Source organism: Nycticebus coucang, chromosome X (genome assembly GCF_027406575.1).
Source record: "Nycticebus coucang isolate mNycCou1 chromosome X, mNycCou1.pri, whole genome shotgun sequence".
Taxonomy (NCBI): Eukaryota; Metazoa; Chordata; class Mammalia; order Primates; family Lorisidae; genus Nycticebus; species Nycticebus coucang.
Genome location: NC_069804.1, coordinates 143236538 through 143261274, shown reverse-complemented (window position 1 = coordinate 143261274; position 24737 = coordinate 143236538). Strand labels below are relative to the sequence as shown.

General features: G+C 38.3%; 1 protein-coding gene across 3 annotated transcripts in view; it reads right to left on the bottom strand.

The window, feature by feature from the left end:
- The window catches only part of DOCK11 (dedicator of cytokinesis 11), a 237142-nt gene that overhangs the window by 139648 nt on the left and 72757 nt on the right, over positions 1 to 24737 (bottom strand). For all 3 annotated transcript variants that reach the window (XM_053579537.1, XM_053579535.1, XM_053579536.1), the window contains exons 10-19: positions 23192 to 23275; positions 19055 to 19195; positions 17671 to 17883; positions 11380 to 11502; positions 9393 to 9475; positions 6465 to 6587; positions 6212 to 6288; positions 2653 to 2837; positions 2495 to 2560; positions 640 to 732 (exon numbers count right to left, since the gene is read on the bottom strand). In XM_053579537.1, the coding sequence (XP_053435512.1) occupies positions 640 to 732; positions 2495 to 2560; positions 2653 to 2837; positions 6212 to 6288; positions 6465 to 6587; positions 9393 to 9475; positions 11380 to 11502; positions 17671 to 17883; positions 19055 to 19195; positions 23192 to 23275 (1188 nt within the window). The remainder of the gene's footprint in view (positions 1 to 639; positions 733 to 2494; positions 2561 to 2652; positions 2838 to 6211; positions 6289 to 6464; positions 6588 to 9392; positions 9476 to 11379; positions 11503 to 17670; positions 17884 to 19054; positions 19196 to 23191; positions 23276 to 24737) is intronic.

Genomic DNA, 24737 nt, shown 5'->3' with positions numbered 1-24737 from the left:
TCAGAAGTACAGAGATGGACAGGTAGAGAAGTAAGAGGAAGGACAGAGAGACAGGGTCGGAGAGACAGACTCGGGAGTGAGCACAGAGACCAGGAGACCACAGCACTCCCCTTTTCTGCTTTGCATGGTGGCACGTAGGCAGGCAGCAGTAGGATTCTGGGAGCCCAGCTATGTGACTGTGTCTAAGTATTTCATTTATGGAGACGCTGCACCCTAACACATAAAAATCACAAGGAGAAAGAGCTAAAAAGACCTTCAGAAAATCTCTTCTCAATTTTTTTTTTTTTTTTACTTTAAAGCTAAGGAAATGGAGACTCAGAAAAAGAAAGTGACTTACTCAATGTCATCGAGCCAGTGCTATCAAAGCTAGGAGAGTTAGAATCCTTGCTCTACTTTGATATTTGTTTCCTGCATTATTATCTCAAGTCAAAGAGTCCCTTAAATTTGTGGGCATAACCTCCACTGTCATCAAAGGGCACCAAGAAGGCAGCAACCCTTTGTTTTTGATGTGACATCTCTTATTTTCATGGAACAAAACATCCAAGGATTCAAAGTGCAGATAAAATAATGGTAATGACTCAAAGAGAAAAAGAATAGCAACCACTGCATTTTGTAAATGTCAGAGGGACATTTTTTTACCTCGTCATAGAACTCTGGATTTTGGTTGTGATGTGAGACAACAGCATAAGCATTTGTAGTAAAGACAGATCCTGCAGGTTTTCCATAAATACACTGCAAAAGAAGGACACAGGGTCACCATTTTCAATGCAGGTCTTTAAATGTGATGCTTTTGAAGTACATACAGTTAGTGGCATCTATGACCACAGGGCCAGGGCCAGGGCCACAGCCACCCGGCTTTCACCACGAGCCTGTAAATTCCAAATCATTTATACAGTCACTCCCGCAACACCTCAAATGATGCCTAACTTGGCTGTATGGAGGCTTTTGAATTTCTGGCCATCAAAGACATGTAATTCCATACCGGATGATTGTAAGAACTGCACACTTCTAATCATTTGGAAGAAAGACATTGTTAAACCAGGCCTGTAAAGCTTATGTCTCTAATGCTACTGTGTTCTTAACATAAGAGGCCCCCTCAGCCAGTCTGCAACATTTGTTGAATGTTTATCGTGCAGTGGGCAAGGTGAAGATTGGTTGTTTTTTTTTTTTAAGTCAGCAGACACCGTCCTAGCCTAAAGGAATTAAAAACTGAATGTCTATTAAGCTACAGACAAGCTTACTGTTCTCTCACATTTTTAAATGTGTTTACTTTATGAGCCACATTTATAAAAATCACTGGCTTCTGTTAGACCAATAAAATAAATGGTAAGGCTTTCTATGGTTCCATGGAAAGATCTGATTTCATTTCTAGTGTCAGTTTTTCACCTCCACGGGCCTTATAAGCTCAAAGGTGAATACGGAGTCTGCATGCCAATGTACTAATTGCCTCTGATGAAATGAAACTGAGACTCCGTATGAGTGAATATACAACTCTTCTTAAATATGGCCATGAAGACAATGTACAAGAACTGCTGGGAGGTAACCTAAGGACTCTTAAGCTACACAAAAAATATTGCACAGAGGAAAACATTCTCAACTCTACTGAACGGAGCACCAGAAAAAACATACCGAATTGGAGCCAGCCAATCCGTAATTTAAGTTTCACTGTGGAAAAAAAAAATCTTTTCAAAAGTAGGGGCTATTAAACATTCAATGACTTAGTTGGGGGCAGTCCAGCCTATTTCCCTAGGTGGTTTGAGTGTAAGACTAACCGTCCTTCTGTCTGATTTAGGCTCAAGCTAGAAAAGTGAGGAACCAGATCCTGACTTGTCTTTTAGGTCTCTGATTAATGGGTGAAAGGGCAAAAAGTGAAAAACAGCTGAAAAGAGTAAAAATGTAATGGCACTGTTAGGTGACAGGTATTTATGCGTGGCCGTATCAGATAAGACTGAGATTCTGTTATTCGTAGATCACAAATCCAAGTGTGGAGGCACCATTCAGCCAGGTCATAGAAAAGACGTCATATCTCAGATCAAAGAAGTCATGCTGTGCTTCTGTCAGCTTAAAGTCCGTTCAGGTTTCAAGGAGAAAGGAGTTTATACTCCTCTGATGGTACCATTATAAAACTACCAGGTCATAAGAAAATGACCTTGTAATTGGGCATGAGAAGCAACGCAAAATCAAAACTGGCAAAAGCCAAAACTGGTATATTAAAGCTCACTCATTTTTAAAGCTATACATATTATTTAGTTATTTACTAATATTTAAACCAGCGGTTCTCAACCTGAGGGTCGCGACCCACAGGAACTGTATTAAAGGGCCGCGGCATTAGGAAAGCTGAGAACCACTGATTTAAACTAACCCTTATAGTTAATGTGTAAGAGTGGAAGGAAACATTATATTTGTCACTTTTTGATGTTTAAACGAATTAAACGAGATAAACCTAACCAAGTACCAAAATCTCCATCTCTGCTTATCAGTATCATAAACAAACCTTTAGCGCGCCAGCGTCACTGTCATCTGAATCCCGGAATTCTACACAGACTGCAATGTTCCTTGCCTGAAATGATTAATTGTCCCAAATGAGTCACACAATTAGAAGATTATAAATAACATTTTCTACTCCAAAAATGTATACTTTACACTGTTTACCTTGGCAAATGTCTTCTGGCTATCGTATTTTAATTGCAAGGGATATACATACAGATGGTTTTTGTAAATAGTAAATGGATAACAATATTTTGTCATTTCTGGAACAAACTCTTCAACCTCCACAGTAATATTTTGACAATTCTTTTCAAAAGGCTTCAAGGGCACATATGAAGAAGTAATACAATCTATAGTAGGGGAAAAAAAACAGGCAAAGATCATACAATTTAACAATCATTAGCACATTCTTACATTTATAAAAATATTTGTGGACTGTGTTCTCAAAGAGTGATTTAAAAAACAGAATTCTTAGTAATTCACAAAAAGTCACACAACCACTTTAAGAACCCCCAAAAGCAAGATGGAGTAGCTTGGTGCTGATTTTAGTAGAAACCTTCACCCCAGACACAGATTGCTATTTCATTCTCAATGTCAAGTGATTTGCCAAATATAACACACCATAATTTTGACAAATTTAAACTCTGCAAAGAAATCCATTTCATTTTCCCTCCTGTGGCTGCAATTTAGCTTTCACTGCAAATTTTTATTGGTATCAGGGAAATAACGGTAAATTTATGCTTCCAATTAGCTCATGGCAAGTCACTTTTAAAAAGTTAACTTGGTGCAGGTGCAAATTTTTACCTAAGAAATAATGGAAGCCTTTGGAAACTATGGATTGTATAGTGTGTTACCAATAATAAATTCAACACTCTCAAACATGGAACGTACTAAACCTTGGAGAAGTTTGGCAGCTTGTGTTACTCAAGTAGGTTATTCATCTACTTAAGAGGCTCTAAGGCTGCTGGACCTTACTGCAGAGTGCTAACCATAGAGAAGGAAGACCCAGGGAGAGTTGGACCTGAAATACAGTACTTTTTTTGGATTTGTTTTTCTATTATAGCAATACATAATTACAATAGAGTATCTAAATAAGTGGTTTTCAACCTTCCTAATACTGTGGTGCTTTAATACAGTTCCTGTGGGTCACGACCCACAGGTTCAGAACCGCTGATCTAAAGGTAACTATCGGTCATTCTACTACCTAGAGATAACTACTGTTAAGACTTTTAGCATATTCTCTTCTAGTCTTCTTTCTATGCATGTTTATATAGCAATATAAAAATTCTACTGTACAGAAATTTATACAGTACATTTTTACATGTCTAAATTGATATTTAGACATTTTATCTGATGTCTTATTCTATGAACTCATTGTAAATATTGGTTTTAATGGCTACGATAAAGTTTCATCCATCAGTGTACCGTAATTAATTGTTTTAACCATGCTGACCGTATTGCATTCTAACTGTTTCCAGTTTTCCCCATTATAAAAAACACTGCAAAGAACATCTTTATGCATAAACTCCTATCTATATTTCAAATTATTTCTTTAGAAAAGAATAATCCAGGGTGGCGCCTGTGGCTCAGTGGCTAGGGCGCTGGCCCCATATACCAAGGGTGGTGGGTTCAAACCCAGCCCTGGCCAAACTGCAACAAAAAAATAGCCGGGCGTTGTGGCAGGCGCCTGTAGTCCCAGCTGCTCAGGAGGCTGAGGCAAGAGAATCGCCTAAGCCCAGGAGTTGGAGGTTGCTATGAGCTATGTGACGCCACAGCATTCTATTGAGAGTGATAAAGTGAGACTCTGTCCCTAAAAAAAAAAAAGAAAGAAAAAAGAAAAAAGAAATAAAGAAAGAAAAGAAAAATCCATTATACTCTTAGATATTTACCCCTTACAATGCTTTAGCGACCTCTCACTACACTTAAAATAAAATCCAATCTTTTCAAGCTTTACCATGGTCTGTACAATTCCTTGCATGACCTGATCCTTCCTACTTCATCTCCTATCTCCACTCTTTTTTTTTTCTGAGACAGGGTCTCACTATGTGGCCCTTGGTAGAATGCCATGGCATCACTGCTCACAGCAACCTCAAAATCTTGGGCTTAAGTGATTCTCTTGCTTCAGCCTCCCAAGTTGCTGGGATTACAGGTGCCTGCCACAAAGCCCGGCTATTTTTGTTGTTGTTGCGGTTGTCATTGTTGTTTAGCTGGCCTGGGCCGGGTTCGAACTTGCCAACCTCAGTGCATGTGGCTGGCACGGTAACCACTGTGCTATGGGTGCCGAGCCTCCTATCTCCACTCTTCCCATCACATACCACAGTAGAGCCATATTGGCTTCCTTTCTACTCATACAAACCCAGCTTGATCCTACCTCAAGGTCTTTACAACATACATGATGTCCTCAGCCTGGAATATACAATCCCTTCAACTCCTTAGCTTAAGAGCACCCTTCCCTGGCCACCCTTTTTAAAGCAGCTCAACCCTATTATAGGCTAAAATTACTCATGTCTTTTGGTCATTTACTGTCACTCTTTGTAGACGTTAAACTCCTTATGTTTAAAGCACCTAGTAGGTAATATATACTCAATAAATATGTATTCAATAGATACTTATTTTAACAAATGAATGTATAGAATCTCAAAACTGGAATGCCTTATAAAAAGTTTAAAGCACCTAGTAGGTACTCAATAAATATTTATTTACTAGACACCTATTTTAGAAAATGAATGGACAGAATCTTAAAATTAGAATGCCTTAGCTATGAACATCTATAAATACCTGTTGCCAAATTGCACTCCTACCACGATAGGTGCTGGTGCCTGGCCAAAACCTAGCTATCATTTTTTTAAATGTTTTTGTAAATCCACTTTTTAAATGTTTTTTTTAAATTTGATAGATAAGCAAAAGCATCTTGTTTTGATTTGCATGAGTGGTATTATTACTAAGATCAAATATTTTTCAAATATTTACCAGACACTTCATTTTATCTCCTACAAATTGTTTTTTGTGTCTTCCATCCATTTTCCTGGGATCTTAGATTCTTGTCCTTAAAAAAGAAAAGAAATCCTCTTCCTTTTGATCTCTTCCTGTTTGGATCTCTTAGTTGATGACAGAAGTAGAAACTTACCCAAAGCAAAAGGCAGCAGAAAATGAGTGGGGCATACCCACAATGTCATATATTATATATGAAATAGCATCCGATAAAATTAACTTAATTCCTTTCCTAATCTGTAACTTTTCACCATTATACTGATTGGGTTAAAAAGTGTCTACTGTTCCCAAAATTCATGTCCAGCTGGAATCTCAGAAGGAATAAGATGTGACTTTATTTAGAAATAGGGTCTTTGCGGATGTAATTAGTTAAAATGAAGTCATACTGGATAAAGGTGGACTCTAAACCCAATGACTAGTGTCCTTATAAGAAGACCATATGATGACAGAGGCATGGGAATGACGTAGATACAAACGAACAGATGCCAGGAATAGTCAGGAGCTACTAGAAGCTAGGAAAAGGCAAGGATTATTTTTCCCCAGAGCATTCAGAGGAAGCATAGCTTTGCCAACACCTTGATTTTGGACTTCTAGTATTAAGAACTATAAGAAAATAAGTTTCTATTGTGTTAAGCCATCCAGTTTGTTATGATAGCTCTAAGAAACTAATACACCAGATAAAAACCTGAGTGTCAAATATAACCCTTAAGCTTTATTTGCAAAATGTTCTTACTTGATAAATCCACAGGAACACATTCTACTGTGATGTTTAGCTGCCCAGGAATAATTTGCAATTTGGTCTTTTCTGGTCTGGGTATAAAAAAAGAATATTTTTGAGTTAAAAATTATGATTAGTAGATACATTGGTTACTCTACATCCAAACTTAAAATTGTAAGCATTCTGTTTTCCTATATATGGGAATCATTTTAAAATCTGGTAAATTCATCAACTGTTTTCATTTCTTACAGAAACACCACGAACTTACTTCTTGTATTCTGAGAGCAACTTGAGAATGTCTTCATTTGAAAGCTTGCTACTGTCTTGTTTATACAAAGGAGAAAATCTCCCATCCAGATCCAGAGAGCCTTGGTTATCTTTGAAAATGGGTCTAAAATAATAACAGAGGGATTTTTAAAAAAATCTTAAGTATTGATAAATTAAGAAAAATTAGTACTGGTAGGAATATAAAATGGTGACACCACTTTGGAAACAGTTTTTTATAGCTCTAAACTAGTAATAACCCAAATATTCAACAACAAGAAAATGGATGGACAAATTGTGGTATGGTCGTACAATGAAAAACTACTCAAAATGAAACACAGATGCATACAGCAATATGGATAAACTTCAAAAATGCACCGAGAACAAAAAAACAAACACAAAAGTACAAAATGCATGATTCCATTCATAGATCTAGAATAGATCAAAGTCATCTGTAGTGATAACCAGATCAGTGGTTGTCTGGGGTGGGAGTGGAATTGTTGACTGGACAGGGGCATAAGGAAACTTCCTGAGGTAATAGACATGTTCTGTATCCTGTTTGGGGTGGAAGTTACATGACTATTTACATCTGTGAAAATGTGAAAATGCATTAAGCTGGACATTTAAAATGTGTGCATTTTATCAAAGGTAAAGAATATCTCCAAAAGTTCATAAAAAATAAATCAGATTGTTAAGATAATTTATATACAGAGATTACAATACATAGTTGGCCCTATGTATCCATAGGTTCAACATCCCTGGATTCAACCAATCAAGGATCAAAAATATTGGAAATAATAATTGCATCTATACTAAACATGTACAGATTTTAACTATTTCCATAGTGTTCACACTGTATTAGGTATTTAAATTATTAGTAATTTACAGATGATTTAAAGTCTACAGGAGGATGTGCATAGGTTATATGCAAATACTATACTACATTTATCAGGAACTTGGTCATTCATGAATTCTCGTATCTGTAAAAAGTCCTGGGACCAATCCCCTACAGATACCAAGGGATGACTGTATAGAAAGAGTTTCTCATATGAATTTGAATTATTCCCTTACCCACCTCCCACTTTTAAGTAGCTATTTTACTGCTAAAATGGAAAATAATATACAAGTACCCAACACACTGGAAAACAGCTATAGTCAGAAACATAATTCCCTCTGGCAGAGACTCCAAAGATGTGGTTATAGGCATTCACTCCACTATTCCTACTTATAAGCATACCTCCTTTATTTGCAGTAAACAGGGGTATCATACATCTTTTAAAAACCCCAGCCAAGCTTTTTGAGCAAATTCATGCTACCGCTGACACCCATAACTCAAGGGGGGAAAAAATTGGTGGATTACTTGAGCTCAGGAGTTCAAGACCAACCCGAGCAACAGCAAGACCCTTCTCTCTACTAAAAATAGAAAAACTGAGGCAAGAGGATCACTTAAGCCCAAGAGCTTGAGGTGGCTATGAGCTATGATGCCACAGCACTCAACTCAGGGCTGAGACTCTGTCTCAAACACAAAAAAGAGGGAAATAATTGCATAATTCCTCTGCACAACTGGGGATGAAAGCCTATAAGTTCGAAGATCCCAGACTTAAATCTTCTAGTGGAAAAACAGCATTAAGAAGCTACTGCAACTAACCCAAGAGGGGCAGTGTGCCAAGACAGTCTAGAGTGGGCTCAGAAGTCAGATGCTCTGGGCTCTGATCCCTGCTCTGCCACACGCTGTGTGAACTGGGCCAAGGATTCCTGTCTTTGCCTCTCTTTTTTACTTCTGTGCCTCAATTTCTTCACATCCAAGATGCAGGTAGTAGCACTTACCTCTTAAGACTATATAAATTAAGCACTTAGGCCAGTGCCTTGAACTGAGTTAGCAATTAATAACTATTAACAATAGCAGCAGCAACTGACTTTGCAGCTGTGGCGTTATAAGTATGCTTATATTTATAAGTCATACTTCACTTTCTATAATGCCTACATAAGGCCAACTTCTGCTACTCTTTACCCTTCTCCTAGCCTTGGCTATCATTTTTTATTTTTATTTTTACCAGATAAACAAGGACAATGGCGATTTTTCCTCTACTAAACAATACCTTTTGTGACCTTCCCTCAATGAAATGATTATAAATAGTGACAGATAAAAGAGCTAATTAACTTAGAATCTCCTACCCTTATGCTACTCCAGAACCTACTGAACATAATTGAATTATTCAGAACATGCTGCCCTTTCCCCAGAAGTTTCAGCAAGTTGAACAGGCTGTACCATAAACGAGCCAGTGAACCTGCACTTCAAAGGGGGGATAAATAAGAAATATGTTTTAAATCATCACTGTATGTACTCCCCACATTTGGATGAAATAATGTAACCTACCATCAGATACGAGGTACAGATAACACACACTTCCAAATATGCTATCCCCACAGGGTTCACAAAATTCAGCATCAGGATGTAAGAAAATCTATTAGTTAATTACACGCTTGCATTTAAGGACTGCGTTGTTTGCCTTTGAAGTTTTAGTACATTTTCCAGAATTATTCTATGATAGTTTTTCCAAAGAGTAAACCCAGCCAATTCTGAAATAGTGAGCATACTGTACATAATTCACTACAATTCCTGGTTTTCTGGGAAAAAAAAAATCTCATCACGTTAGCAAATATACTCTGCTTTAAATGTAGTAAAATTAAGTCATGTCAGCGTGATCAGTAACCTGAGCCAAAGAAAACTTTCCTAAAACAAGACATGTGACAGTATGACAGGGTTTTTGATGCACATAAAATTCTAAGAGAAGAAATATGACATCCTAAGTGTCCCAAGTTACAACTGGTGTGCCAGAACGAGACTGCTGAATGCTGGTAAGGGAAACAGCCCTCAACTTCACATAGGAAGGAGCATGAACGAACAGGTCAGGATTACATCTGTACAAACCTGGCAGCCCAAGCAAAGGGCATTCTGTATTGTCCAAGGCGGCTACACACTTGCTTAGCTGTCCTGTGCACCTTCTGGGCTGTCTAAGGTCAGAAATAAGAAGATAGGCTCATATTTGTTCCAACTCCCATGGACCCACCCAGGAAAATAAGTTCCCCAAATGACCGATATAAACATCAAAATATCTAGAAAAAAATCTTTAGAAATAGCCATAAATAAAAGCAACACAAAGCCGCTACCCACTTTCTAAGACCAAAGTATTTCATAAAGGTTTTGCATTTCTTCATTAACAGAACCTTTGGCACTGTAAGAAAAGAAAGAAAAAAATAGATAGGGCAAGAATTTGACCTCCTCCATCCCCATGTGAGTTCCATTGATACCCTTCTCTTGCCTGATTGCACTGGCTAGAACTTCCAGCACTATGTTGAATAGCAGTGGCAATAGTGGACATCCTTGTCTGGTTCCAGTTCTAAGTGGAAATGCTTTCGTTTTTTTCTCAACTCAGTGTGATCTTGGCTATGGGTCTATCATAGATGGTTTTTATCAGTTTAAGAAATGCCTGGTCTATGCCTATTTTCTTAAGTGTCCTTATCAGAAAGAGATGCTGAATTTTGTCAAATGCTATTTCTGTGTCTCATTAAGAGGCTCATATGATCTTTGGTTTTGCTTCTGTTTGTGAATTATGTTTATGGACTGACATATGTTGAGCCATCCTAATTGTACATATCCTCTTATGACCCTGATATTTAAAAAAAAACAATTAAAGAAATAGATGGAGGACATATTTTGCACCAAATACATCTACTGGGAAAATTTTGAGCAGTTTTAAGCAGTTTTCACACAGCAGGCAGATGCTCCTCATTCTTGGGAGAAGTTTGTTCTGGATATAGTTGACTTTTGACCTTTCTACTCCCAAGATAAGGAACAAGAGACCAAGAGTCAATGCAATTAGTGTGGGTAGGAGCTGCTGTTTGCATAGGCACTAAGATGACAAAGGAGATAAACTGCCTATAGACTCAAGCCGGGAAGTGCTGGCTGCATGCTTATCCCTAGGGACACAGAATGCTAGAGGCTTTTATCTATACTGTTGAAACATTTCCTCCCCCCCACAAATTAGTCACGTCTCATCAGCATCTTCCACTTAATAAGCACTATAGGGATACACAGCAAAATGCCACACAAAACAGACTGACACTATAAATACTCAGTAGCTAGAATGCTTCTAATGAACTGAATCACGAATCCTTTTCCTCCCTGGGCCTCAGATTTCTCATTTATAAAATGAAAGGATGGGATGAGACCAATGATTTGCAAATGTTTAGGTTTTATAATCCATAAATTTGGATGACGACACAGGGTTGCCAACTTCTAATGATGACACTTAAAGACATTTGACAAAATAATTTAAAAAATCGGTACCATTTAATATGCCAGCATTTCACAAAATAACGCAGTCCTAACCTTTAAAAAGGAGGAAAGGCAGAAATCTCAGAGTAAAGGGCAGCCCTTTGAATTAAATACATTTAGCTTTGTATAACGCTCGCTGTTTTTCTTTTCTCATTTCATCACAGAAAGAAGCAAATCTGGGTATGGACTGGCATTTGCGACTGAAGGATGGGATTGTCTTTTCAAAATTTCCTCCAGCTCTGACATTTTAGGGCTGTATGCAAAGGCTGTGGGTAAGCAAAGAGTGGCTATTGCCAAGGATACCATGTCAATTACCAGATGTTACCTAAAAGCCTTTAGCTTTTATTTTGATAAACAAGCAGAAATCAGACTGTCCCATTAACAGAACATATATGAAAAGGGGGAAAAACCCACTGTCTTCAAGCTTTAATACATACTCATATAGTAAACAATATTTTCAGAATATACAGCATGTTTAGAGAGAGACTACAGCTTTCCCCCATAGAGGGGCCACACAGTGTTAGTAAAAGGCAAATTCTGCATTAAGCCGAAATGTACATAAATGATCTTTGTAAATTACCTTCACGGGATCTGAATTTTTGATGTAGGGTTCTGCACAGTGTGTAATGTTTCCCTGCAATACTTTTTCAATTCTTGCAACCAGAAAAATCTCAGGATGTGGATTTGTCACAGAGAAAATTCCCTAGAAAAAAATTACTTCTGTTAGATATTTTTATGTAACCAAGTACATAGAACTATTTGGTTAATGATTCCTAGTGGACTTTAACTACAGAATGCTCATATTGAACAAAGGGTTGTGTCCAGTCTTAAAAATAGATAGCATTTCCTTTCATATGGTTTTCAAAGCTCCCAAAGTTCCTTTCAAAATGGATTTTATATTCTGTCACCAACTTCACATCTATTAGCTCCCAAGTGCAGGTATCACCCATGTTGCTTCACCTCTTCTGTTTGGCTGTGTTTGCAAGGTGAGTTTTTAGACCAAATTAGTAGGACGTGCGTTGTTTGCCTTCATTGGCATGTATTAAAATAGCGTACATTTCTCAAGTGGAATTAAATATGCATTTTTAAGTGCAGATGCATGTAACTCCAGGGCAATTCACTCACATTTAATTAATACTAATTGCAGCAAAGAAAGAAGAAAATACTTTATTGTTCTAACATAAAAAATTAAATCACCTAGAAAACATCCATTTCTTGCAGTTAAAGAGCTTTGGTGCTTTCAATGCCAGGGTATAAAACAGAAGATCCAAAATTCATTTTGTCCTTTACACTTTAAGAGCACTAATGTAGCCTAATGAAAGTTACATCTTTGAATGAATGTCAAACAACCATTATCCCCTGCCCAGTTTGGCCTCTTCCAAATAAAACATCCTCTCCAGAGTATGTTAGTTGGTTATGTCTGTTATTTACAGAACCACCATACAAATGAATTCAAGTGGAAAAATTCATCACTGGGTCTCTACCAAGATTTATTTTTCTATTTGATATACTACCAACTTTGTTAATAAAGTGCTTTCCAGTTTTCAAAGCATTTTAGACACATTATCTAATTTGTTCCAGATAGAACTCTCTGAGGTACACAGGGCAGAATAGAAAATTGAGTGTAAGAGGCTAGTAATTCTCTCGACCTCAAACAGCCTGTAAGGAGCCCAGGTAATGGCTGACTTAGCTTTGCATTCCCAAGCAGCAAGCATGGAACAAAGTGGTTAAAAATTATTTGGGAGTCAAATTTCCTGGTTCAAATTCTGGCTCCACCAGTTTATGCCAAGTCACATTCCACATCGCAAGTTTGTCACCTATGAAATGGGGACAATTCCATATACTTTCTTATATGGATTAAATGAAAGAATGCACATCATGTACCTGGTTATCACTATGGTGGCCCATCAAAGCATCTCAAGGTCACAGAGCTTGCCCTCCAGTACTGCCAGGAACATGCTGCTCAAGCTATGAGACCAGGCTGGCAGACCGCCCAAGCTGCCCCTGCAGACGATATGCTGAGCAGCACTCCCCGATTGCAATCTTATCCTAACAGCCCCATAACCATGCTAGATGATTTCTGTGCTTTATCTCATCCAGTCTTCGTTAAAACCCTCTGACACAGACACTACTATCTACATTTTACAGATTGAGAAATGGAGGCTTAAGGAGGTTTAGGAAGCAAATAAGTAAGTGAAGATTGTAGTTCAGGCTCCCAGACTACACTGCCCATGCTCTATTGCCCCTCAACCATGCAGCTCATGTGGCCAACATCTCACATGTTGAGGCCAGATTAGAAATGGTAACACTGATGACTGCTATAAGTAACATTTACTGAGCACCCACTGTTTCCCACTCCTAGTGCTGTAGGCATTTCCCCACACTGATGCCAACAATGAATATAAATTTGAAGATATCTAATGATTGATAAAGTCTGCTGTTTCCACGTGTTTATCTGAGATTACTGTTACTGCTACCACTACATAGTGCTGAGCAAAATCAGTGTGCCTGTCACAGTGCTGAGGGCTTTCTAGGAACAGAACACTTTGCTGGAGCCTCAGAACAGCCCTTGGATGCAAGCGTAAAGTGCTACCTGCACTTTACAGAAAAGGATACTAAGGCATGGAGATGTTCATTTTCTAATGGACCAGGATTCCAAAGTGAGGGGACACTGGAGATTTTTAACTTTTGTCCCAAAAAGGACGTGGTGGCTCATGCCTGTAATCCTAGCACTCTGGGAGGCCGAGGCGGGTGGATTGCTCGAGCTCATAAGTTCAAGACCCCATCTTTAAAAATAGCTGGGTGTTGTAGCAGGTGCCTGTAGTCCCAGCTATTTGGGAGGCTGAGACAATTGCTTGAGCTCAAGAGTTTGAGGTTGCTGTGGGCTGTGACGTCATGGAACTCTACCAGGGGCAACAAAATGAGACTCTGTCTCAAAAGAAAAAAAAAAATTGTCCTAACAACTTCTTTTTTCCTGTCCTTAAAATGCAGAAGGTGGCCAGATAGTGCCCAGGAATCCCAGTAGGCTAGAAGTCTGGTCCTTTAGGACTCCTTTCCCACCAAAAGGGAAGAATATATATGCCCCGACCCCAGGGCAATTCTCACCTACTTCACTGCCCCCTCCCCTGAGAAAATGGGTCAGATACCCTGACCCCAGCCTCTGGCATTTACACAGGCCCTGGGGCATGCAAGGTAAGTAGTAGTGTTATATATTTCATCACTAAATAACTCTCTAACACTGTTGATTGAGTTCTTTCAAACAGAACTAGATTCAAATCCTACCTTCGCCTGTCTAGCTGTATAATATCAGGCAGCTTGCTTAAACCCTCCCCCAGCTTCAGTGTCCTCATCTGTAAAAGAGCAATTATCACACCATGTCACAAGACTGTTATGATTACATGAGACGCTGGTGGAAAATGCAGGCACACAGGAGATATTTTTTAAATGTTAACATTCCTGACCTAGATTACAACCCGGATAACAACTAAAACCATGATTTAAATTTCCCACGTCAAACATACTGCTGAGTAGTATATTGAAGTAATACAACAAATACATCATAGGCTTAAAGGGACTCTTCGATGTTGTATAGGAAATTGTAGATATATAACTCCACAGCAGGTTCTCAAATACTTACAATACTGTACTTGCTCAACCCCTCTTTTAAATGCATCCACCAGAGTAGTAGAATGTTTACACATGTAACAACTATAGAACAAATAAACTAAGGAGCTATAAGGGAACAAGGGCCAACTTGGGGGAAACTACCACAGATACATACCCTCCAAAGCATGGTAGAAGCATCTAGAAAGAAGTCTTATGATACCATTTGGTAATCTGTATCAATGGGCCTAATCTTTAGGCCAAGCGTGGTGGCTCACACCTGTAATCCTAGCACTCTGGGAGGCCAAGGAGAGTGGATTATTTGAGCTCAGGTGTTCAAGACCAGGCCAGTGGATTATTTGAGCTCAGGAGTTCAAGTATCAGGCAAGTGGATTATTTGAGCTCAGGAACTCGAGAGCAGCCTGAGCAAGAGCAGACCCCATCTCTACTAAAAATAGAAAAATTAGCCGGGCATTGTGGTGGGTACCTATAGTCCCAGCTACTTAGGAGGCTAGGCGAGAAGATGGGTTCATCCCAGGAGTTTGAGGTTGCTGTGAGCTATGAAGCCATGGCATTATACCCAGGGTGACAGAAAGAGACTCTTTCCCCTCCCCCAAAATGGGCCTAATCTTTGACCCAGAAAAACCCAGTGCTTGGAATTTGTTCTAAGGAGATAATTCAACAAATAAGCTAAGATGTATACACAAGGGTCTTCAATGTAGCATCATTTGTGATATTAAAACATTAAAAATATCCTAAGTAGGCAGCACCCACAGCTCAGTGGGTAGGGCGCCGGCCACATACACCCAGACTGGCAGGTTCGAATCCGGCCCGGTCCAGCTAAAATCAACAATGACAACTGCAATAACAAAATAGCCGGGCATTGTGGCGGGCGCTTGTAGTCCCAGCTTGGAAGGCTGAGGCAAGAGAATCACTTAAGCCCAAGAGTTAGAGGTTGCTGTGAGCTGTGATGTCAGGCACTTGACCAAGGGCAACACAGTAAGACTCTGTCTCAAAAAATATATATTACTCTGTCTCAAAAAATATATATATCCTAAGTAGCTAAATAATTAGGATGCTATGTTAGCCTTTACTATAAATGTGACTGATTTATAAATATTGATATAGGATGATAAACATGATATTAAATGAATACAGTAGGTATAAAAGCATGAATCTGATATAATCTTTGTAAGAATGCACACAACGTGTATGTATTTATATATATACAACAAGGATATCTGGGAAGATGTTTACCAAAATGTTAATTGTTATTGTCTACAGGTGGTGATTTTTACTTTTTTTTTTGTTTGTTTTTTGAGACTGTCTCACTATGTCACCCTCAGTAGATTGCCATGACATCACCGCTCACCCTCAGTAGATTGCCATGACATCACCGCAACCTCAAACTCTTGGACTTAAGTGATTCACTCACCTCAGCCTCCCAAATAGCTGGGACTACAGGCGCTCGCCACAACGCCTGGCTATTTTTTGGTTGTCATTGTTGTTTGGCAGGCCTGGGCTGGATTCGAACCTACCAGCTCTGGTGGATGGGGCTGATGCCCTAGCCACTGAGCTACAGGTGCCCAGCCAATTTTTACTTTTTTATACTTCTTATATTGTTTGGATTTTCTACATAAGAATGCATTTATCTTTATAGTCAGAAAAAAAGGAGCACCACTTTTATTATGGAAAAAAATAAATCTCCTTACAATGTGAGCAGTTTTATTCATATGCCTCTTCCCACTTTAATTCTATGCCTTGTTCTCATTTCCTTCCAGCTACAAAAGTCTAGAGGGCAGACCATCAGTTCTGCTCCACCTAACTTCTTACGGCTTCAGTCTGGCCAGAGGTCAGAATGCCAAGGAACTGTTAGGATTTGTATAAAGGGTAAAGAGCAAGGCATTACAGCTGTGACAGAAGCAGTTCCCTCCAGTTGCTTTTCCAGCAGAAACCTTTGTATAAAGAGCCCATATGCTCCACTGAAGCAACTTACTCATAATGGTCCTGAGAATTAGGGGCAAAAGAGTTTAAGTACAGCCGATTTTTCTTCAAACCCCCCCCCAACCTTTCAGGCACCTATTACCTTGCTCAGAAGTAATGCACATGTATGCATGTGTGGAAGTGTATCTGTAGTCTATCTCACAAAACACTTCCCTTCAGTCTCACATCCCCAGTCCATGAAAAGTGTTGCTTTGCCTTAAGTTTAAATCTTTAATCCAGTGAGAGTCTATCTTGGTTAATGGTGAAAGGTGTGGGTCCCATTTCAGTCTTCTGTAGGTTGCCAACTACCCTGTTTCCCCGAAAATAAGACATCCTCCGAAAATAAGACCTACTTACAGGAAAGATAAGATGTCCCCTGAAAATAAGACCTAGTGCATCTTTGGGAGAACACCTTAAAATAAGACACTGTCTTATTTTCGGGGAAACAGGGTAGTTCACCCAGCACCATTTGTTAAATAGGGAATCTTTTCCCCACTGAATGTTTTTAATTGGCTTGTCAAAGATCAAATAAAGGAAAGTAGCTGGGTTCATCTCTTGGTTCTCTATTCTGTTCCATACATCTACCTCTCTGGTTTGGTGCCAGTACCATGCTGTTTTGATCACTATCGATTTATAGTATAGTCTGAGGTCTGGTAGCGTGATTCCCTCTTTCATGTTCACATGGATGGTGCTGGAATATATTCTTCTTAGTAAAGTATCTCAAGAATGGAAGAAAAAGTATCCAATGTACTCAGCCCTACTATGAAACTAATTTATGGCTTTCATATGAAAGCTATAACCCAGTTATAACCTAAGAATATGGGGAAGGGGGAAGAGGGAAGGGAGGGGAGGGGGAGGATGGGCAGAGGGAGGGTGATTGGTGGGATTACACCTGCAGTGCATCTTACAAGGGTATATGTGAAACTTACTAAATGTAGAACATAAATGTCTTAACACAATAAGAAAATGCCAGGAAGACTATGTTAACCAGTGTGATGAAAATACATCAAATGGTCTATAAAACCAGTGTATGGTACCCCATGGTTGCATTAATGTACACAGCTATGATTTAATAATAAATTTTTAAAAAATGTTGCTTTGCCACGTGTTACTAGCATGTTTGTTGGCTTCCGTTTTTCCCCTCCAACTTTAGTTGCCCAAAGAAGTTGGACGTCGTAAGAGACAGAATACTATGAAAGCAGTGGCCTGAAACCATGAAATAGCACAAGAACATTGCTGATTCTTATTCCGAATGTGCCACCAAGGCTGAAGATTGTTTGGTTACCTGTTTTATGTAGCGTAACTGAGACTCAGCAATTCCGTGAATGAAAGCCTCGGGTGAAGAGCCCTTTGGGTTGCTGTCACTGGCCAGTTGGGTTGAAGCGCCCCACAGCATTTCACGGACAGATGGGGGATTCAGATCTATATGAAAGTCAGCTGAAATCTTACAGTTGTTCTTTACATCAAATAAGGCAAGATTGATAAAAAAGGGTTCAACCTGGGAATGAAAACAATTGCATTTTAAAATTAAGACTTTTGGGTGGCATGGGGGTGAGGGGGAAGACACAAGGTAATTTTTTGACTTCTCAAGTTTGTGATTACAGTTCCTTTCTGAGTTCAACATTTAGCTAAAATTGTATAATGGCCCATTTGCATAAAAGAAAGAGCATTCCAAAACAATACAGTTCATCAAATTTTAAATTTTATCAGATGCAAATGATTTCACAATTTATAAATTAAAAAAAGATGAGCATCAAAAGCTACATTTAAAGAACATCACTCGTTCTATCACTAAAATTCAATTTTCTACACGTTTACTGAAACTACCTTAAAAAATAATGCCAATATTAAGGAGTAGAAATAAATCTTCTCTTCTGTCATGTCACAATTTACTGGACTATACATTTCATAAGAACTAATATCAGTCGACATGAAATTACTTGACAAAAGCTTTGTCCCATCAGCAATTTTGGAAGACATGATTCCTCTCTACAGATGGCATTTGAAAGCTGGTCACAAAGAGAAATTTCATGCCAGATGGCATAAAGATTAACCCTTTACACACAGGAAAGTCTGCTGGTACATTTCAGCTACTTTGTAATCATCACTGTTGAAATTTTAACAGATAAAACTAGAACCAAAAAAGAAAGACGAACACAAAATAGAGTCTCTGCATATTTCGCATTTATGGATTCAAGTATTCTGAGCAACTCAAATGATCCATGGCAGCTAATAATTAGAATTTTCTCTGCAGACCTAAATGAATCTCATTCTATAGAACAGTGAGTGAGCCTGGCAGACTGCACAGCATCTGTATCCCAGCATGGCTTCGGTGATTCTTACTCACTGCTATGAATCGATTTCACAGAAGAAATTATATTCCCTAGAATTCATAAATTTGAAGATTTTCAGGTTTGGGGAACATGTCCCTCTAGAATGCCTATTCTATCTGCTATTCTCAGTAGGTAAGACTTTCACGAACCCTCTCATGATTAGAACATATTCACATTCTGACAAAAGAGAGGTATGAAATCCTCCCGAGTCAAATTTATCATAATAGGTAGCAAGTGAATTTTCACACAGTACATTATTAGTTCTTAGCCATAAAAAAGGAAGGCATTTCTTTAATGTGCTGATTCAAGGGAGGTAGAAGGAAAAGTCATACGTACATTTGTGGGGGGTCCTTTAGCATTGTCTCCGATTTGACCCAATATATTAAAAGTTAAATCATGGCAATTTACCAGGAAACGCTTGTTACACTTTTCTTCAAATGGCTTTATGTCAGGTTCAATTCCGGAAAAGTCCAATCTCTAAAAAACAGATAGTATGAATCATTTTCCAAGTGAAGATAGGATTCATGGTAATATAGGTTAACACAGATTCCCATTAATATAGTAAAAATGGCAGGATCCAACTGTTCTCTATCCATTCTTCATTTGAACTCTATTTTTTCATTGGACATGCCTTTATAGAGCTTATATTGAGGTTAAACACTGGTGGGAAAATTCTGGAAGGAAATGATGAGACTCTTATGTAAGACAATGGAGAAGCCACAAGTCTGTACCGTGATCCCCAAAGCCCTGTCTAATAGGACGTAAGGCCTCCTCTCACCCTCTGACCTGATCTCCAACCACTAGTCTCTCCCATCCCCATTCTAGCCACACTGGCTTTCTTAGTTATTCATCCAGCACACCAAGCACACTCTACCTTTGCACTTGCTGTTCTAGCAGGAAATTTCTTCCCCTGGATAGTAGTATGGCTTTCTCCCTCATTTCATTCAAGTCTCTGATCAAATGGTACTTCCACAAAAAGTCCATCTCTAGCTTGTCATAGAAAATTTCATATCCCCTGACAGATTATATTCCCTTTCTCTGATTTATCTTTCTAATAATATCACTTTATATATTTATTTAGATGTTTATTGCTTGTCTTTCCTGAAAAAAAAAAAAATGTTCCAGGATGGCAGAAATTTTGTTTCTTTTCTTTATGAGCTGCGCAGGAGGCAGGACGGAAGTGGGTATGGCAGGCATCAAAAACAACATAATAATCTCTGACTTCAGAGATAGCAATGTTATAAACTTGGTCATGAAATACAGATGAATGGCAGATGTGGGGGGAGGGTCGGTAGAAATGATAAATCCAGTTAGTAGGTGGGGAGCTGGAGATCTGGATTGGCGACTGAGTAGCATCTAGGTTGAGAGGCGGACAAAGCTGGAACCCCAGGGACCACCTACGTTTAAACGATGAACAGAGCAAGAGGCATCTGCTTAGGAAATTGATAAACACTGAATTCAGCTTCTACCAGAGCTAGGAGATGTACTCTGGCTGCCACAGAGATATATTTGTTAACATTACTGGTATTTCAAAATAAGAACAAGTTTTAAAAAGCAGATACTGGAAGTCAAGAAATTCCTCTTACTGGGGGAGGCATCTATCCCCGCTCAAACAAAACGCCTAGAAACCTTTGCAGCTCACAAGGCTCAGGCAATCTATGTTCATCTATTCATTCTGAATATTGAACAGACTTACATTCTATTCACAAAGTGAAGAAACGTGTAGATTGTGGGACAATTGGCCACACTTTTATTATGGCCACAGAGGTTGTAGGCAGAAAAAGGCTAGGTGAATCTGAGAAGAATATACTGCCAGCACAGAAAACTCAAGCCAAGAAATACAAGAATTTTTTTCAATTACCTAAGTAATTCAAGCCAAAACAAGTATTGTGCCTGAAGAACCTTAGATAATTAATAGCTGTTCTAACCTAGTCTGTATCACTGACAAAAACCTCTTAAAAAGGGCCTAATGAGTAACATTTGTACTTGAAAGCATGATTTTTCCCTTTTGAATCTATTTATCTACAAAGGAACACAAACGTGTGAGACTACACAGCTCCTTCTTGAACACTTATCTATCTGTGGAGCCAGCAGAAGCAAGGCATTGCCATGGAGATCAATTCTCATTTCCGCCCATTTATCTGCTCTACTTTCTGTCTTAGACAGTGGAATGTGAAGAGAAACTCAACCAAACCACCCCAGACCCCAAATCCCTTCCCGTCTGAGGCCTGGCCGTGTACGTGATGGGACCTACAGCCTTCTTCAAAAGTTCAAAGCTAGAGCCATCCCCTTTAGTCAGCCAATGTTTCTTTATTCCCTAAGGTCATGTCTCTACATGCTGAACTGTGACCAAAAGAGAAGGCTAAAATTATGAGATGGCACTTCACCTAGAATAGGCTTTTAACACGTACAACATGGATTTCTCTGTGGCAAGCCTTCCATTATCAACATTAAATTCAGGGGTTTTTCTGTCCTTGAAGCTTCATCACAACTGTGAATTTCTCTCTCACCATAGCTCACTGATAAAGAACTCAAACATAAAATCGGTTCAGTTTTATGACCACAAAAACACTATACCACAAATTGTTAAAGATACTGGATTTAGTTTCAACCACAGTCAATTGGCTCCTTTGTATAAAATGAAAGAGCCTGACATGTCCAATTAGAGCCCAATCATGGGTGGGGAGGATTAAAGGGGTGGATCAAAGGTTCAGCCATGCTTGGAGTAAGTGTATTTCTGAATGAGTATCTTTGAACTGTATTCCTCAGCTCTGCTATACTCTTAATTAAAAAAAAAAATCACATAACTTAAACTAAAGCAATATAATGCTATGGGGGGAAAATGAAATATTTTTAAAAATCAATTTTCCACAAATAATTTCATCTTTTTATGTGATTTTTATTGAAGAAAAATATATGCATTTATAGACTATAAATTTTTCCACTTAAAACTGAATTAAATTTTTTAATTAGAAAACCACATGCAGCCAAAAGAAAAAATAGTGCTATTAGTCTTCCTCAATTATTTTAGGTTTTCATAATATATTTTCACTAAGAAAAAACTGTAATGCTTATGTAATGCATACCTTTCTATTTCAAACAAAATCAAAGATTTTAATTAGAAAGCTCATGTAGAAAAAGAAAAATAAATTGAAAAATTCAGTCCCCCTCGTGTCATTTTCTCGTGAAATATTTTCAATTAGGAAAAACACTTGGGCTAGGCTGGGCACAGTGGCTCATGCCTGTAATCCTAGCAATCTGGGAGGCCGAGGCGGGTAGAGTTCAGAAGCTTGAGACCAGCCTGAGGAAGAGTGAGACTCTGCCTCTACTAAAAATAAAAAGACGAGGGAGGCAGCTGTGGCTCAGTGGGTAGGGTACTGGCCCCATATACCAAAGGTGGCGGTTTCAAACCCAGCCCTGGCCAAATTGCAACAACAAAAAAATAGCCGGGTGTTGTGGCGGGTGCCTGTAGTCCCAGCTACTCAGGAGGCTGAGGCAAGAGAATCACCTAAGTCCAGGAGTTGGAGGCTGCTGTGAGCTGTGTGATGCCATGGCACTCTACCAAGGGCGATAAAGTGAGACGCTGTCCCTACAAAATAAATAAATAAATAAATAAAAAGACTAGCTCAGCATGGTGGTACATGCCTGAAGACCCAGCTACTTAGGACGCTGAGGCGAAAGCATTTCTAGAGCTCAAGAGTTTGAGGTTGATGTGAACTAGGCTGATGCCATGGCATTCTACCTAGGGTGAAAGAGGGAGACTCTGTCTCAAATTTTTAAAAAAAGTATTTGTAACACTTATAATATCGTAGACCTTTTCCATTTAAATAAGTCAGAGATTTAAATAAAAAATATCACAGGATTAAATATTAACTGCATATATCTTAGCATGAAAGTACCTCTCATATAAGATGTTAAAATACACAAATGCACATAGCCCTGCACTTCCCTGCACTCTCCACTTAAAGGGGGATTAAGCCAGACTTGAAAATTATCCTAATTCTACAAGCCTACATGAAATGTGGAAAAGAAGTGTCTTACATGACTGGGTATTCTTCATATTGCTGATACTCACAGCCACTAGATCACAATTACATTTAATGGGGGTAAAAAAGCACTGTAACCATCTTTCTAGGTTCTTTTATTGATCCATTTTAAGAAGCAAGATAAAGTGAAAGGATACAGGCAACTAAAATATATATTCAGTCCTAAACTATCTGCATATGTTGATAGTCCTCTTGCATGAAGAAGCAGTTATTAAGTTACCTGTTCAAAATGAATAAAATACAAAACAATCTATATTCTCCGCTGATGCAAAAATCAGTGATTTCAATATTTCACATTTATGGATAAGCAACAATTCTAAAACTATTTAAAGAAATACATCATAGTTTGCTTTTGCATATTTAAGTAAACTATGTAACAACCCCCACTATAATATTCTGAAACGAAAAATAAATATATCATTAATACCTGAACTTCCGAATCAAAAGAAAAGAGATTCTGTCTTCCATCTCCTCTACTGAGTTTGTTTAGCTGTTCGGTTTCTCTTCCATACTAAAATTTTAAAAACATATATATTATATTACTTTATTTCTTTCACAACAGTATGAAATACAGTTTATGTGAAACTAGCAATATGACACAGCTTCAAAAATATACCACTCTTGGCTCACAGCATGTAAACCTAACACCAAGGCAGGTGGACTGCTTGAGCTCAGGAGTTTGAGACCCCATCTCTAAAAATTCCCAGGTGTTGTTGCGGGCACCTGCAGTCCCAGCTACTTGGGAGGCTAAGGCAAGAGAATCACTTGAGCCCAAGAGTTTGACGTTGATGTGAGCTATGACGCCATAGCACTCTGCTGAGGATGACTCTGTCTTTAAAAAATATATATATGTGTGTGTGTGTGTGTGCATACACACTATTCTCTAATTCCATGTACTTAGTATAGATAAAAGATGCTCGCTTGGCTGGAGAGTGATATATCACTGTTACTGTGATAGACAAGAAGGTACAGATGAGGTTCTTATATTTTCTATATACCTCTTCATAACACCAAAAATATTGTTCATCCTGTAGCCAATACAAAAGAGGAATCCAAGAGACTTTGGATACAAAAGAGAAATAAAAGAAGAAAAACACCATATTTTACATATCCATGATGTTAGCCATGGACTATTACATATAATTCTGATTCCATCACCTTAGGAACCACATAATGGGCCTGCACAGACCGGGATGGCAAAGATTGAGAAGGGATACAAATAAAATCTATAAAGTCACAGACATCATAAATCAGGGGATCACGAATGTGTTTTTAAGTTTTGAAAAATAGCTTTGAAGCTTATAAGAGGGGTAAATTTAAAATAGAAAAAAAAGAAACTTAAATTTGTAAAAATAAGCAGTCTAGAAAGAGGAATAAAGTAAAAATATAAATAAGTTTGAAAAGGATTTAAATAAATAAGTGGGTCACAACCTTTTAACCTATTATAATATAGTCTACAGAGTAAAATATGTGCCCTACTAAGATACTCATGATTATCACCTCTATAGTTTCAAAACTGGTTGATCTCCTACGCCAAAGAAAAGAGTAAATAACACAAATGATGTCTGTTCACCAAAACCTTTCACTGATGAAATTATTCAAACACATATACTTACATATAGAGAACATATGGTTTTCATCCAAATTAATATATATAAACCATTATATCAACTGTCATGTACATGAACTGAATCATTAGCCCCTTGAAAGAAGAATATTTATTTTATAAATGATACACAGTAATTAACTTGAATAATAACTAGTAGATAAAATGAATAGTCACAAAAATGTGGAAGTATTTCCTGGTATCTAGAAAAAGATAACATTTTCTAATCTGTCAGTTGGCACTTACAAGGCTATCTTTAAGAGTACAACTTTTCTCTCGTAATCTGTTTTACCAATTTGCTGTGGTTTTTAACTTGGAAATGAAATTGCCAAATGGAGTCCAGCGTTAAAACTTTTAATAGCTGCCA